Source organism: Caretta caretta, chromosome 11 (genome assembly GCF_965140235.1).
Source record: "Caretta caretta isolate rCarCar2 chromosome 11, rCarCar1.hap1, whole genome shotgun sequence".
NCBI lineage: Eukaryota > Metazoa > Chordata > Testudines > Cheloniidae > Caretta > Caretta caretta.
Window position 1 is genome coordinate 40614491 of NC_134216.1, and position 15573 is coordinate 40630063.

A 15573-nucleotide genomic window follows, 5' to 3' on the forward strand; every position below is an offset into this window, starting at 1 on the left:
AAAACTTCATTTAACTGATTTTTATTTTTTTTAATGTGAGTGTAGTAGATACTTGTAGAGTTTTCAGAAATGTAGGAAAGAACTTCCATGGAAGTCACAGGAATCCGAAATTGGATGAGGCAAGAACTTATTTTTTTTCCCGTCAGTTACATCTTTATCATATTTTACTGTACAAGTATATATTTTAACACACTGGATATAAACTTATTTTTACAATGATTTCTGCAATTACTAGCTTTTCACATTATGCCCTATTACATGTTTTTCCATCATAGAAGATATTGTTAAATGTCTAAAAAGGGGGCAGTAAAGTGATGCAAAATGTGTTGACTTCTAGAACTCTGAAAAGACTATTGTTTTTGAGGTGTTGAAAATCAGAAGCCCCTTATCCTAATCATTCACAATTTTCCAGAAAAATTCTACCTCAACCTTAGACTTCGCCTACTGATATTAAGGCGAAGCAGGCTTATGGTGGAAACACTGTTGTAACCTTAACTATAGAGTAACTGCAATTACTCCACAGTGTGAATAAAACACAGCTTTAGTAAGCTATTGCATTTGTGTAGATGCATCTATGGTGAACATTTTTATATTGCTGAAAAATAAATAAGTAACCTGTTTATTGAGATTAACAAAGTCAGTATAATCAGTTAAAATAGTCTCAGGACTGGTGCAATTTTTTTGCTTACATGTGTGTTCTGGTTTTCATGTCATTAAGTGATAGAAGCATTAGACCTAGCACATAACAAGATCTCTCTACTCCTTGCTGCATTATTTGAATCACCTGCAACTGACTGTATACTTTGCTTATTCACAAGTACAGAGAAGACTGACAGAGTGGGGGAGCAATGTTACATATATGCTTATATGTGCAAAGAGATCGGTAGATTGATTTGGCTTCTATGGGATTGCCCCCGTCTGTAATTTTATATAGTGACCACAGTGATGTTCTATTTTAATGATTACATACATAAGTTTGAAAATATATCAATTTCTCAGTAGAGATCTCAATTTGTTAAACATTTTAAATAACAGATTTATTTTGAATGCATAACACTATTAACGGATGAAAATGAAACTTTGTCACTTAACCATATGTCCTGAAAGTACAGTAAAAACCTAGAGGTATAATTTTGATTGTGTGTACTTGGGTACTACAGAACATTGGTGACCTGCAAAACTTATCTATGCAAAGCAGTGATTGTGCTGCTCTTAATAAAAATGTAAAAGCAGATGTAGTGAAGATTCACAGTGCAAAGATTTCTTTTCTCATGGACAGTATGAAGCATAAATACAACTAAACTACAAATGATACGAAATGTGCATTGTTCATGTTTTAATGTGGTGTCCTTGTTTTGTATTGTCTTTGCTTGCTAATTGTTGCGGGGTAGGAAATCAGTGAATAACAGGCCTCCTGGGAAATTGTTAGTGTAGCATTAGCAAGGTTTACTAGCATTCTAGAACTACCACTAGATGAAAAAATCTTCTGAATATTGCCCTTATGAAAATATACTACAAACAAATGGTTGTGTAAACTAACTTCTTCTTTCCAGCTTTAATGGTGTTACAGCTTGCCTGTAGACAGGGTGGATTTGATTTAAATCGCTAGTCAGGAAGATTTCTAGATAAAAGTGCATTCTTGTTGGTTGTTATAACGTTAATACATATTCTTCACAACTCAGATGTAAGTTTCATTTTTAGAAGGTACACACTATACATTTTTAAGTGATTTATTTTGAAAACTTTTCAGATTAGTTTTACAGCTATGTCAGAAAATGAATCATTGTTTGGTTATTTCATTTACCAAAGGTAATTGAAGCAGATATTTATGAAGTCATTGGGAGGTGAACCATCTCTAATTCAACAGGTTAATCAGTAATAATTTGGAGGATAATCTTGCCATGCTGTATTTGGATAAGAACATCACCAGACAGACACTTAAAACATATAATATTTTAACAAAACAAGCATATGATTTTGAATTTAGTTAAACATTCAGGTTTTTTAAAATCAGATTTGTTTTTGTTAAAATTGTTTAACTAAAATAGTTAAATGAAATATTAAAAAAAAAAAATTGGCTTTGTCAGCCAGGTCAACATGAGAAACTTAAAATACTGGCTTCTGCAGTTAACTCAGTTGTCTTCACCTTCATTTTCCTGTTTGTTCGTAATCTGGAAAAGAAAAACAAGCTTTCCTGCTTTTTCAGGTCCCAAACAATTTTTCAGTTTGGAATGAATATTCTTTCTATACTGGCAGAAGAAGCTACTGCTGTTAAAAGTGAGATTATCACTTCAGCAGTCTCCGAATCCAAGTGCTTAAGTACTTCCACTAGGTCTCTGGTGTGACTTTCTTTAAAACATCATCAGCAAACATATATGTCTTGAATGGTTCACCCTCAGCTCTGAAGTTTATTGTAGTTGGCATTATGGAGGGATGATTACTGGATGTCCATGTCAGAGCCGCCAACTCCTCTTCTTCAGCAGTTAAGGTTTGACCCTGGTATCGAGTATTGAGAATATTTGCAAGAAAATGAGCTAGAGATAGTGCTTGTCCCATTCGTTTGTTTAATGCTTGTAATTTAACTCTGTCATTGCATATTTCTCTTTTTAAGATCTCACTCAGTTCCTTCCAAATTTCAACACCATCAGCAATTTCCCTGCGTTTTGTTCAAGGCTACAGAAATAGGCTTCAGGTTACTCAGGATGTGTTCAACGTTTCTCTGAAGACCAATGTTGAGAACTTTGCCTGAGACAGTGCCATCTATTTTGTCATGATTTTCTTCACAAACTGTCATCAGATTAGGCCAGTTCTTGATATAGTGCTGAAAACACTACTGAGTTTTGCATGTCTTGTGGGAGAGTTAGCTTGGTTCCTCCCACTTTTTTCAGAGCAGCTGCTGCAAAGTGGTTATTTTGGAATTATTTTGCAATTTCAACAACATTAGCCTTTATTTCTGGAACACTGAAGTCTTTGGCTAGGAGGGGCATCAAGTGAGCACTGCAACTATATGTTAGCTTGGGACTCTCTTCTAAATTTCTTCTCATGTTGGATACGTTTTCAGCATTGTCTGTGACCAAGCTGTGTACTAGACATTTAAATCTTTTTTTTTCCCCACAGTTTGTTATAGCTTTTACTGCTGCTACTTGTAAGTATTCTGCTGTCTGTCTGCATTTCCTGATGTATCAATTGTTTCTGTAAGGAAGATGACATTCCCTTCTTCTGTTGCCACACAAGTACGTACAACAGGATCATTGTGGACGTTGCTCCACCCATCAAGACTCAGGTTAACAATTTCACCCTCTAGACCTTTTGTACACTGCTCAATTTCTTTTTCATACACATTATCCAGCAATTTGCCTGCGCCATCTGCTCTGTTGTGTGGACTGTATCCTGGTCTTAATGACTGAACCATGTTAATGACGTGTAGGTTCTCTGTCATACAGAAAGGAGAGTTTGTTGCATAAACAAACTGGGCAATCTGCTGGTTCTTATCACAAACTTATCTATGGTTGTTTCTGGATGATGGACATTTTTTTTTTTCCTTTTTGCCACAGGTGATATATACTGTGGCTATGTGACATACATGATGTGACTGAAACACTATAATTGGAGATAACTCTGAAACTATAGAAAATGATGGTGATCTTGAAGGTGGATAGTCTTCAGAATCCTGTTTGTTGAGGATGGATTCTCCTAAACAAAATAAGTCAATGCAGTTATTTGGTGATAATAACTATACTGCTCATTTAGTATTACTCATTGCATTCACTGACACTCTGTACTACTTCAAAGGTGAAATTGTAAAAGGAAGATATGTCTATTTCAGCTATTTATTTTGTATCACAACTGCATCTAAAATGATAGTACCATAGAGTAACAACTATATTTTTTTGCTCAAACGTGAGAATTCAAAAATAGTCCAGAAGAAAGACTGCCAGTCCTTAAGAAAGAAGTATGAAATAAAAAAGTTTACCAACCTGAAGATCCTGTATGTTCAGACATGTTCCTTTCATCATCTTCAACACAGCTTCCTCCTGAGAAGGAACACTTCTCATGACATTTGTTTCATGTGGGCGACCAGGCCTTGCATTTCTTTGTTGCAGTGTTTGCATTTTGCACGTATGCCTGTCTTACCCACAGGTAGAGGAACTTTGTTAAAATATTCCCAAACTGGGTCTCTTATGGCCTGCTGCCATTATATGTTTTCCCTTCTAGTGAGAGAACGGTATGGTAGATCTCAAATCAGTGAAGACTACACTCAGAAAGACCTCAACACTTCTGGAATATGCTGCTCAGTTTAATTTTTGTTTCTATTGCCTGTCCCTCCCTTTTCACATTTATCTCCGGACTTCTCCGGATCTATTCCATTCCCAGCAATCTTCTATTCACTGAACTTTTTGAAACTTCGCACTTTTAGAGAGAGGTAAGGGATTGACTGTGTACACAAATTTGTGGGGGGACAATAGGGTTGAGGTCTGTTATTTCTAACCTCTCTACTTTATTTTTTTGTCTGTCTATTTCTGGAGCCCCAAATCCACAGTGTGATAACTGCAAAACTAAGCATCTCTGATGGTATCTTCTAGATTGAGCACTGAGTCCCATTGAGTAGATAGCAAGATTACCCTAAATAATCTATACAGAAGCCCCTGGAACTCCATAAGATTGGGTCCTTAATCCATGAACTATTGGAACTCATTTACAAAACTTATCTCAACCGTTACATGAATATATTGTCTCATACTATTGAATTAAAATTTATAATCCCTATTCCATGATGAGATACATTATAGCTCAAAGATATTTTAATTAAAACTATTTTTAGATAGGTTTGTCCTCAAAAAGCATTTTACCAAAATAATCCAATTTAAATTAAAAAATCCGATTGAAAAAAATCCAGTTTTTTTTTTAAATCATTGATTTTTTTTATCCACCCTGCCTGTAGATATTTTTAAATTATGAACAGAACCACAAAGAATTCTCAGAACTGTTAGAATTTTTCTTGCGCACCACGGCAAATAAAGTTGTCTGACCACAATGAGAAAATGGGTGTTAAACTGGTGTGGCATCTACAGTATTTTAAAACAAATTACAAAAAAAATTGCGTTGACAAATCACGGTTGCTTGTTGCTTACAGTAAAATTATGCCCATTTTCTTTTCAGTTCGTTTTCCTGAGGATCTGGAAGATGACAGCACAACATTTAATCCAGAGTACAGCCATCAAGTGTTCGGGGATGAGTAAGTTATCTAATCAAATGTCAGGACAAATGAATAGGACTTGAAGGAAGAGGTCATTTTTGTTCTAGTTTTAGAAAATAGGAAATGTATTTTTTTAAATCACTTTTTAAAATCATACAAGAAAATACTTAAATGTCTTGATGAACATGTGGTAAGAAAGATACCTCAATGGTCATCTGACAGTTTGGGACTGTAGTCACTTTTTTTTTTTGTAGAAATTTTGTCAGATTGTTGAAGAATGCTGGGTCTGATTCTGCAATCAAAATTGCCATTTACTTCAAAGGGAATTCTGTTCATAGAACAGTTCCAAATCCTATTAGGTGACTTCCACATTAGTGTGTGCCAAACTCATATAGGTACTTGTGTACCACTGCTAGCTAACTACATTTTAGTTTCTTAATCTTTTTTTTTTTTAAATCACATCTGTACACATTAGGTTTTAGTTTCAATCCAGATCCCTCCTTTTAACACATGGACTGTTAAAATTCAGGAGAGTATTTTCTCAAATACAGTAGATTCCCCTTATTAGCTACCGCTGGGTTGCTAGGAAAAAGTTCCCATTATCTGTTAATTGCTGATAAGTGGAAGGCAGGTTTGTGAGGCTGCAGTCAGAGAATGAAGCACTGGGATCTGGCTTCCCTGGCTGCAGTCCTGAAAAACCTGCCTGTGGGGTGTGGGGCTGTAGCTCAGATGTCTGGGCTATCTGTGAGGGTTCTGGAGGGACATGAAGCCACATGGTACTTCTCCCTGCATTCCAGAGGTCAGGGCTCGAAAAGTCCCAGTGCTTTCTTCCCTGGGTGCAGTCCCCAGGCAGGGTACAGCCCAAAGAGCATGGGGAGAGGTACCATGCAGCTCTGGTATCTGGACTGTAGCCTCTCCTTGCTGCTACTGCCCTGGCCATAGCCTCCCCTCTCAGCCTGCAGTCCCTTACCTCCTCTGCAGTTCCTATGTGCAGGCAGATTTTGCAAGGTTGCTGCCCCAGAAAGAAACAGTGGGACAGGCTGAGCACCGGCTTCAGCCAGCTTAGTGGGGCTGCAAACAAGGAAGGCATGTCCCAGCACTTCCTTCCCCGGCTTCACTCTTGCAAACCTGTCTGCAACTTGGGCCTTTCTTCCAAAAATATTGTTTTAATAAGTGGCATAATAATTGGCCAATAATCCAAATCCCATTAAAATTAGTCAGTGGGATGGGATTGGTTTCTGGCAAAATGTTACTATTAACCAGAAGTTGTAAATATCTAGGCTGCTATTAAGTGGAATCTACTGTATGTCAACTTATACCTACACAAAATATAGAAACCGTAGTCTGTGTCCTAATGCGTGTCTGTATATTTCAGTTTAAAAATAAAACTTCTGCATTAGATGAATTTTTAGCCCCAAAAGAGTCAGCAGGAGTTTTGTTATTTACTTCAATAGGGCCAGGATTTCACTCATTATTTTTAATACAGTACTGATTACCAGTCTGTCCATTATAAATAAAAATGTATTGTGTAATAATCCTGTATTGACATAGTGGTGTACTAGATGTAGTAAGGATTTTTCTTTTCTAATTTCTGAGATTCCTTAAAGAGCATCCTTAAAAAGATCAGATTTTGAAATGGTCTCTATACATTAACCAACCATAATAAGTTATCAACTTTATAACTATTAACTATTTCAGTTTATTACTAACAATCTCACTTCTCAATGCTGTTATGAGAACTTTCCAATCTGTCCATTTAAAGTGATTCCCTTGCACTAGTAATATTATTTCCAAAACTGCTGCTATCAATTTTGAAGGCCTGTTACCTTTCAGGGAAAATATGAATGAAATGTCACTTTTTCCTAAATAAACATGGGAAAATAAAAACTGTCAATATTGGTTTGTAAGTAATCCAGTAACACTTGTGCCACTGTAAGTAGAACTGTTTTCCAGAAACAAAGTGTATTTCTCTATTCATGAATAGAAATTCTCATAGACCTTGTGCCAGTGATCTTCTGGGTATGTTCTATTCCTTGAATAGGTAGTAGAAGGCTCAAAAACCTCTTCGCTTCCTTCCCTCCCTTTCACATAACCTCATTTCTGTTTTCAATATTAGACTTCCCTGCATTTCCTTCAGTTCTGTCCTAAGTCTGGTATGTTTCATCAGAACCATCAACCAAAAGAGAACCTACTTGAGGTTGCTATAAAATTATTATTATTTTTTTTAAATATGCAAGTGTCATTTGCAGTAGTCTACCTGAATATAAAATCCACATTCTGAAACAAGGATCCCAGTAAATGCAATCTGCCTCCGTATCTGTCTGTATTAAAAGGTTAAATTACAAGTGATTGATTTAAAAATTTATTTCTAAAAGATCTTATAAAATAAATGGAATGCATAGTTGTATCATGTCTCCTAACTTCTTGACCTTTGAAATAGAGGTTGTTTTACGCGTGTATACATTGTCCTTTAAGGTCGGGGATGTGTGCGTGGTCTAAGACTCTTTTTATGAGTTGTCTTTATTCCTTTATGATAAATTCCACAGATAACTAGTCACTTCAGTTCTTTGTTTCATATTGACAGATGAAGGAATATGAGTGGTATATTCATGATAAAATATTGTAAGGAGTTACCTTCATTGTATATATTCTGATGTAGTATATGGCAATTCTATTTCTCTTTTTATATATGAGCAGGTTTGTACACTTAACTTGGAAAGTAGACATGAATTTCAAAGCTTTATACAGATTACAGTTTACTGTGATGATTGTTTAGTAGAGTCTAGGGTTCCTGATTGCTTTATTTTTTTTTCCTCCCCCAGTGAAGTTGCCTTCGGTTACAAGGGTCTGAAGATCCTTTTGTACTACAATGCTGGTAACCTGTCAACACTTTTCCGCATCCAGTATACATCTAAAGTTAATGAAAACTTTGACTGTGTGGAGGTAAAGTCAGAGTCAAACTTACATGTTCAAATCTTTGTAGAATATTCAAAATTCTTAAAAGGGCCATAATCAAGAGGTATAGGCCCCGCACTTATCTACTTCATAGTTAGACTATCAGTTTTTAAAAATATATTCTCTTCATACTGTAGCTAATTTAAAAAAAGAAGAAAAAGCATTGAACCCACCTGTGTGTTGTGCCCTTGTGCATCCTCTGACTACAGTAGTCAAATTAATGCAAGCTGTTTCCAGAGATGAGCTGACATCAAGCCTAGTGTTCAAAAATAAAGTAAGGCTGAAATTTCATGTTAATTAGAAGATAGGTGGTGTTGAGTTTTCCAGATTTAAAATAATCCCATGAGACCGTAAAGAGGTTCTTGTAAATAAAATGTGTATGGTAAAATAGGAATATTTAAGAATATCTTTTTAAATGGGAGGTGCAGAAAGCAACCGATACAGAATTTTGTTTTAGAAATAGAGCTATCCTAGTTTCCCATCCCAGTTATGTATCGGTTACTCTCTGATCTCATTTTAAAGGGATATTGTCAGTATTTATATTTTACTACACACACTTCCTGTGCTTACGAAACATTTTTATAGGAAGGTATCTTTCCCTTCTGATTATATCCTTTTAAAAATTTAGTAGACTAATTTTTCCATCCCACATATCATTCATTATCAGGTTGACTTCTTTTTGTGAGCTAACCTCAGTTTTTGAATCCCTTTATAAAGCCTTTTAGCTGAATTATTCAGATATGAAAACTGAAGCTGAACAGTCAACTTTTGATAGTCCTGCTTTTCCCTTCAGTAGGCTAAAGTATACCATAGACATAGAATATTAATAATGAAGTTTTTAGTCATGTTTATACAACTAGATATTAAATATTTGAATAAGAGTCTACCTAGTTGTTTAGAAAAAGACTAAGATCTTGCTGGTGGTTCCTGATGGATTAAGAAAATTCACCATTGTTTGGTTATTACTTGGTTACAAGGAAGAAAAAGTTTGTATTGATTTCTTTGCAAAAGTGCTATTGATTTGGTTATTGCTGAATCTTTATAATACTGCATAGAGTGAAAAATAGCTATGCATTTGTATTGACTTCTCATTGTACTGAGCTTGAAAACAAGGTTTACCATTTAGAAATATTTTTACCAGTAAGCAGCCTTCCTTTCTATGATTTCAAACTGAGTTTAAAGTTCCCCATTTCAAAAGTGGAGAAAATTTAAATATGTTCAAGAAAAGACACATTTAATTTTTCTAAAGAGAAAAATTGGATTAATTTTTTTGGTGGGGGATTTGCCGTTTCTTCTCTAAAGTTGCATGAAGGCATATTCAATCATTTACCCTATGATTAAAATGGTATCAAGACTAAGGCAACAGATCAAGACACCTAAAGGTCATGCTTTGTAATCTTGTTAGTTTTCTAGAGCTGAAAAGAGATGAGAAATGGCAGTCTCCAAAATCAGGATTATCTAGATGACACAGTTGAATGGGTTCAGCCCTTCTCAACAATGTAATTTCAGAGCTGTGGTAAAATGGAGAGCGAGGTGTAGAACACCATAGCAAACTTCCATGAGCATCCTGATTCATATACCACCACCAACACGGCTTCCTTCCCTCTCTATTCACGATGGGAGAGTCCTTGTTCACCTTTGTAGTCCCTGCGATCCTCCAACTTTTTTGCTCATTCAAAGCTCTCAACTTTCTCTCAAATCCCCATGGTGATATCTACCATCTTTCTGGCAGAGGAAGACTGATCAGGACTCATTCAGAGCCTGAAGGAACAATCTTTAATCAGCTAGAGGTGTCGTTATCCACTATGAAAGCACACCCTTTCCTACTGTGAAATACTCATGCACCTTGTCCGCATGAGAGAGATGCGGCAGATAGCTTGTTCTTACCTTTGCATGACTGCAACATACCACATGTACATTATAGCCCTAGTAGAAAAAATATTCCTCCTTTTGCCATCATACTAGTCACTGTTTAGATCTACTTCCTGCATTCTACTGTACCTGGATCAAATTGACTGGAAGACATTTACCTGTACAAATAGTACTGTGCACACAATTGAGCTCATTTGTGTGCTGCTTTCAGACACAACCTTAGAGGAGGCCTTCCTATGAGCATGGTGCCAGCTGGGCTGAAACAGATGTGCAGGCAGCCATCTACTTAAATTATAAAATGTTTGGAGCAGTGACCATCTTCTTGATTTTTCTGTATACTGTCCGGCACAATGGGGCTGGGACCTCCAAGCACTATCACGATTCAGAGAGGGGGAGACCTAGTGCCAGTTGTGCTTTACTATACACAGTACTTCAGTGTATGACTAGGTGTCCAAACAGCTGACTGGGGACATACATCACTTGGAGCAGCAAGCAGTGCTTCAGGAAGATCTCCAGGTCCAGAATAAGAAGTCTGTCTGACTCAGAGGAAATATTACCTTTTTAATGACAAACTGGGCCAAATTCTCAGGACTCTACCAAGCCCAGTGGACTTCTGGATATCACTCTGGCACCATACAGTGAGTTGGTGAAGGACAGAGAGGATGTGAAAGAAAACGCCCACTCTGTGAACTAGGTAGACAAGTGAGAAGTGGTGACAGACCAGGAAATGCTAAATACACTGGGATCCCAGGATCTGGAGACTATGGTTGAGGTAGTTAGAAAATAAAGGACTCTGGAGACTTGGTATCCTCTGTAGCAGATATGTAATTTCTTTAATTGTAAAATTTACTGGTTCTGCAGGTTTTATGGTTTTTTCCTAGGTTTTTATGAACGTTGTTATAAGTTTGCAAAAGGTTTTTTGTTGGTGGTCTTTTTGTTGGTTTTTTTTTATAATGTCACCTGAGGACAGATGTGGCAAACATCTCCTGGTTCCCGTAGTAGTGTTTCTCCCATATACCTCTCCACTTAGCTGCCAAGTCCCTTGTAGTCCAGCTGATTTGGTTTCCTCATTACTTCCTGTGATGTTTCTCCCCCTTGCATACCTCCTTCCCTTTTGACTGCAGTGGCTGCTGTTGCTGGCCAGGGCAGTCTTACTCAGCATGCAGAGCAGCTGACTGAGCCCACATGATGCACCAGCGATACAGGCCATGGGACTAGATAAAATATTGCCTATTCCCTGTTGTTTTATACATTTCTCTAAATCAAGAAGAGATGTAAGTTAATCTTACCCCTCTATTTTCCTCCATCCTTGCGATTTGTATCTGGGGGGAAAACTCTCAAAACAAGGTCTCTTGCCTTACAGTCGGATTTTGGGACAATGCATATCTTCCTCCATCCCCACAGAAGCACACACAACTTTTTCCTTCCTGAAGCTGGTCCTCTGTTTTCCATGTAAACAACACACTGCAAGCATATCAGTCTTTTCCTGGATGGAGGACACTCCTTAGATATTTGAAGGTCCTATATTGTCTGCACTAAGTAATAAACTGTTATGGGCACCTCTCATTCTCATTATTATTGCACTCGTTGACCATAGCTAATCACCTTTATTCTTAAAAGGGTTATGTTAGTTTTAATAAGTCTTTATCATATCTGGTCCAAGGATGAAATGGCTTGCAAGAAAGCACTGGAATTCAAAATGAACTCTAATTGTTACTTTTATTTTATTCCATGGTGTGTTAACATAGCATTAGCAAATCTGTCCCTTATCTTTCATTTCTTGTTTTTTCACTTCAGTGACTGCTTCGATAGTATGGACATCCCAGAGTAGGTGCCAGGCAAATAGACTGAATCCTTACCAGAGGAAAGACTCCCAGATCACAGGTCCAGGAAAAGGAAGAGCAAGGAAAACCTATTCCTCAGCATGCTCAGATTGCATATATAGGTTTAAGGACAAACAAATAAGGTCACTTTTGAGAGAGAAGTGGCAGGGCTTGAATTGGACCAGATTGAGCTAAATTGATGATCAGGCACTTTTTGTCTGAGGCTGTCATCTTGTTCTCCAGAATCTTATCTTTCGTTTATTTAAAAAAAAAAAAAAAGCACCTCTACCCTTTATGGTTGTGGAGAGAAATTTCAAATACATAAACAGAGGAGTAAACAATATGGTGATGTTTGCAGAGAAACTGAAACACGAGTTATCAACTCAAAGGGGTATTATTCAGATGCCCAACAACAGATTTTTTTTTATGTTAACTATTTTAGTGTTGATCAAAGCACATAAGAAAGAAGGCTGATTGTATTAAGGTCTGTGCAGTCTACTGAGAGTGATGGCTAACTTTGGTGCTATGAATAGATGATGCTTTGGAGGAGACCACAACTTCTCGCCTCAAACTGATCCATTTAGCCAAAAATGTGAGACAAACCTTACCCAGGGGGAGTCAATCCTTCAGAGCCCAGTAAGGCATCCAGAGGGCCATGATCTGCTTTGATTGTGGAAAGGGAGCCATGCTGCTGCTTTTCTGGTGACAGGGGTTGCTGCCCTTTCCTCTGCAGGAGGCTGTCCGCAAATCTGAGCAGACATTTGTGCCATAGTTTCTTGGATCATGTGAAAAAGATCTTGAGGGGAAAAAACCATCAGGGCAAGAAACCTAATTTTTTTTTTTTTTTTTTTAAGATGAGATTCTGACATCACCTGACTTTAAAAGCTAGGACCTAAGGCATAGGCATATGCCTAATCTGCACTGCCCATAAGTGTATCTAAATCCCATTGAGAGAGAGCCAAGCCTGAGGAGCCCAATGGAGCATGTGACATATTTTGAACATCTACATACTCTTCTGAGAGTAGTACTTCATTTTGGCATTACAAGTGGGCAGAATTTAGCTTGTTTTTCAAAGAGAGATTAGAAAAAAACACTATTTCTCTTCTCTTTCTCCCCCCATTCCACAGTTTAAATCGGAACAGTATTACCTATTGGACTTCCTTCTGCTCTACCGCTTGCTCACTACCATTCCCTAGATATTGCACTCTTTTACATGGAATCTAAATGAGGCATTGTAGCCTCTTAGACAACTTTTGCTCTTTGTACTGTAAATGTTACCTTGTTGTGCCAGTGCAACTGGCCTGTGACCTCTCTTTTGCTTTTAATAAAGAAATTGTATGAAAAGTGTGTGTAACTTAACATCTGGCATGTTATTTAATTACACTACCTCAGATCGCTTCTTCATATACTCCCTCATCAAAACTAATACGAATCATTTCTAAAGCAGGAGCTACATTTTATGTATCTAAACAAAAGTATAATCCTGTTTATAAGAAGCTACTTAATAGTGGCATGCAAGCCACATAAAGGAACTTCATATTGGCAACTACCCGTCAATACAACTAAGCACTTCTCCATAAATCACCTCCACCACAGAAAATAAGAGAATAAGGTTACTAATTAAGGTAAAGTTTTAATACACAAGGAGAAATCCAACATCAATTTGGCGTATCTCCTAATAAAAGTAGGGTTTAGTTCACTAGTCCATTCCCAATTCCCCATCATCAATTTGAAATTAAGTGCACATGGCATTTCTTATGTGGCAGCATACAGACTGCAGGTGATGCCTATGTAGGTAACAGCACCAGGTTCAACAGCTTTTCTGTGTGGCTGTGCATAGGTTATTTCATTGTCTCACTCTTGTTTATTGAATACCTTACCCTTGATTTTGTCTGTTATACAAGATGTAGCAGGCAGATTTTTATAATTTCTATATTAGTTGGCTGAACTGTCATTGAGATTGGGAGAATGATATAAAGATGGAGATCTGTCAAAGGCAGAGTCCACCATTATCATGCATTTGCAGAATTTGTTTAAACAAACCCAGAGAGATACTGATTCATCGGGTAATCATTTTTGCAATAGCTGATTAAAATTGACATATGTGGTCATTCAAAATCTCTGGGGACAGATAAATTAAGATAAATATTTGGGAATAATCCCTGTTGAAGAGTCACATCATGCACTTTGCTTGGTCCTTGTTTGTAACTGCTATGTTGATCACTTTCACTGTCACTAAGGCTGATGTGCTCCTGGACTGACTAAGAACGGGCACTTGAGTTCCATCACGTGTTCTGGAATAGTTCTAGAGTTCTCTAATTGTTCATATCTCTGTTGTTAAGTGTAGCAGTAGGTGTAATGTGGACTTGGTAACCATAACTTAACAAAATTTAACCATAACTGTCAAGAGTAGCTAGTCACTCTTTTCTGTTCTTGCCCTGGTGCTGCAGTGTTGGTACTAACTTACCACAGAGGTACAGAAGTCTCCCCCTTCTGAAGTTAGGCAGCCGTAGCTGTTCATACTAGGTGCTGAGAACAGCTCTGTCCCAGCTGCCTGTAGTCATGATCCAAAAATAAAAGCATCACTCCACACAGTAATCCTTATTAAGCATGGTACAGAGACAAAAAGAAAAGGAGTACTTGTGGCACCTTAGAGACTAACAAATTTATTTGAGCATAAGCTTTCGTGAGCTACAGCTCACTTCATCGGATGCATTCCAAAGTGAGCTGTAGCTCACGAAGGCTTATGCTCAGATAAATTTGTTAGTCTCTAAGGTGCCACAAGTACTCCTTTTCTCTTTGCGAATACAGACTAACACGGCTGTTACTCTGAAACCAGTACAGAGACAATGTCTCTGCAGGGGAAGAGGAATTAAAGCAAAAAATCCATCAACTGTAAACCTTGCTTCCTGCACAGAGATGAAGCCCCCACTCTACCACCTTGCAGTTGCTTTTCCAGAAGTTCTGGCAGATGTCTTCAGTCCCGAACAGGGACTGATAATTGAGTGTTCAGAGCCTGAGAATTTATTCTCTCCCATAATTCTTCTGAGCTCACCAAACACCTTTCAAAATCTCAATGAAACCACTGTAGCAGGGAGCTATGCCAGGAACCATGGGATTAATACCCAAAATGCTGTGCAACTGCATCATATAGGTGACATGTGAATATGAAGCAGGATGGCATAGCTAGTATATACATGCTGCACCATTGGATTAACTGACAAAGTTTCAGTTCAGTAGACTAGACAGCCATAATCTCTCCTATCCCAAAGAATAATATATATTGGATGGGGAATTGGATCCAGGTCTCCTGAGTGCCAGTGTGGAAGCCCAGACGATGGCCCTCTTTCAATTTTAATAGGAAAATATTTCTTGTGGGAATTGCAGTAACTCCCTTATTATTCTTTAGTAAAAGGATTTGATCCTTATTTCCCTTCCACGTAATGTTCTTGGTCTTCAAGAAGAATGCATGCTCAAAGCTTAGTCATGAGTAAGGGCAGGAGGAAAACTAAAATTTACAGAAAATTCTGGGATTTTTTCAGTTTTTCTGGATATTTTTCAAAGGTGTGTTTTTGTTTTTTTTTAACATAACACATTTTGGTGGTTGCACACATTTATAGGAGTTAGAAGTCTGGTGGGATAGTGTCAAATGGAAGGATTTCAGGGAGCTGACTCCTACCCTGAAATTAAGAAAGCAAAGGGCAGTCCATGACAAGGGGGAAATGA

The 15573-nt window shown here is 37.5% G+C and overlaps 1 protein-coding gene across 2 annotated transcripts in view; it reads left to right on the forward strand.

Moving 5' to 3' along the window:
• Positions 1 to 15573, forward strand: part of HAT1 (histone acetyltransferase 1) — a 55079-nt gene that overhangs the window by 18292 nt on the left and 21214 nt on the right. For both annotated transcript variants that reach the window (XM_048868562.2, XM_048868560.2), the window contains exons 3-4: positions 5161 to 5236; positions 8020 to 8140. In XM_048868562.2, coding sequence (XP_048724519.1) covers positions 5161 to 5236; positions 8020 to 8140 — 197 coding nt within the window. The remainder of the gene's footprint in view (positions 1 to 5160; positions 5237 to 8019; positions 8141 to 15573) is intronic.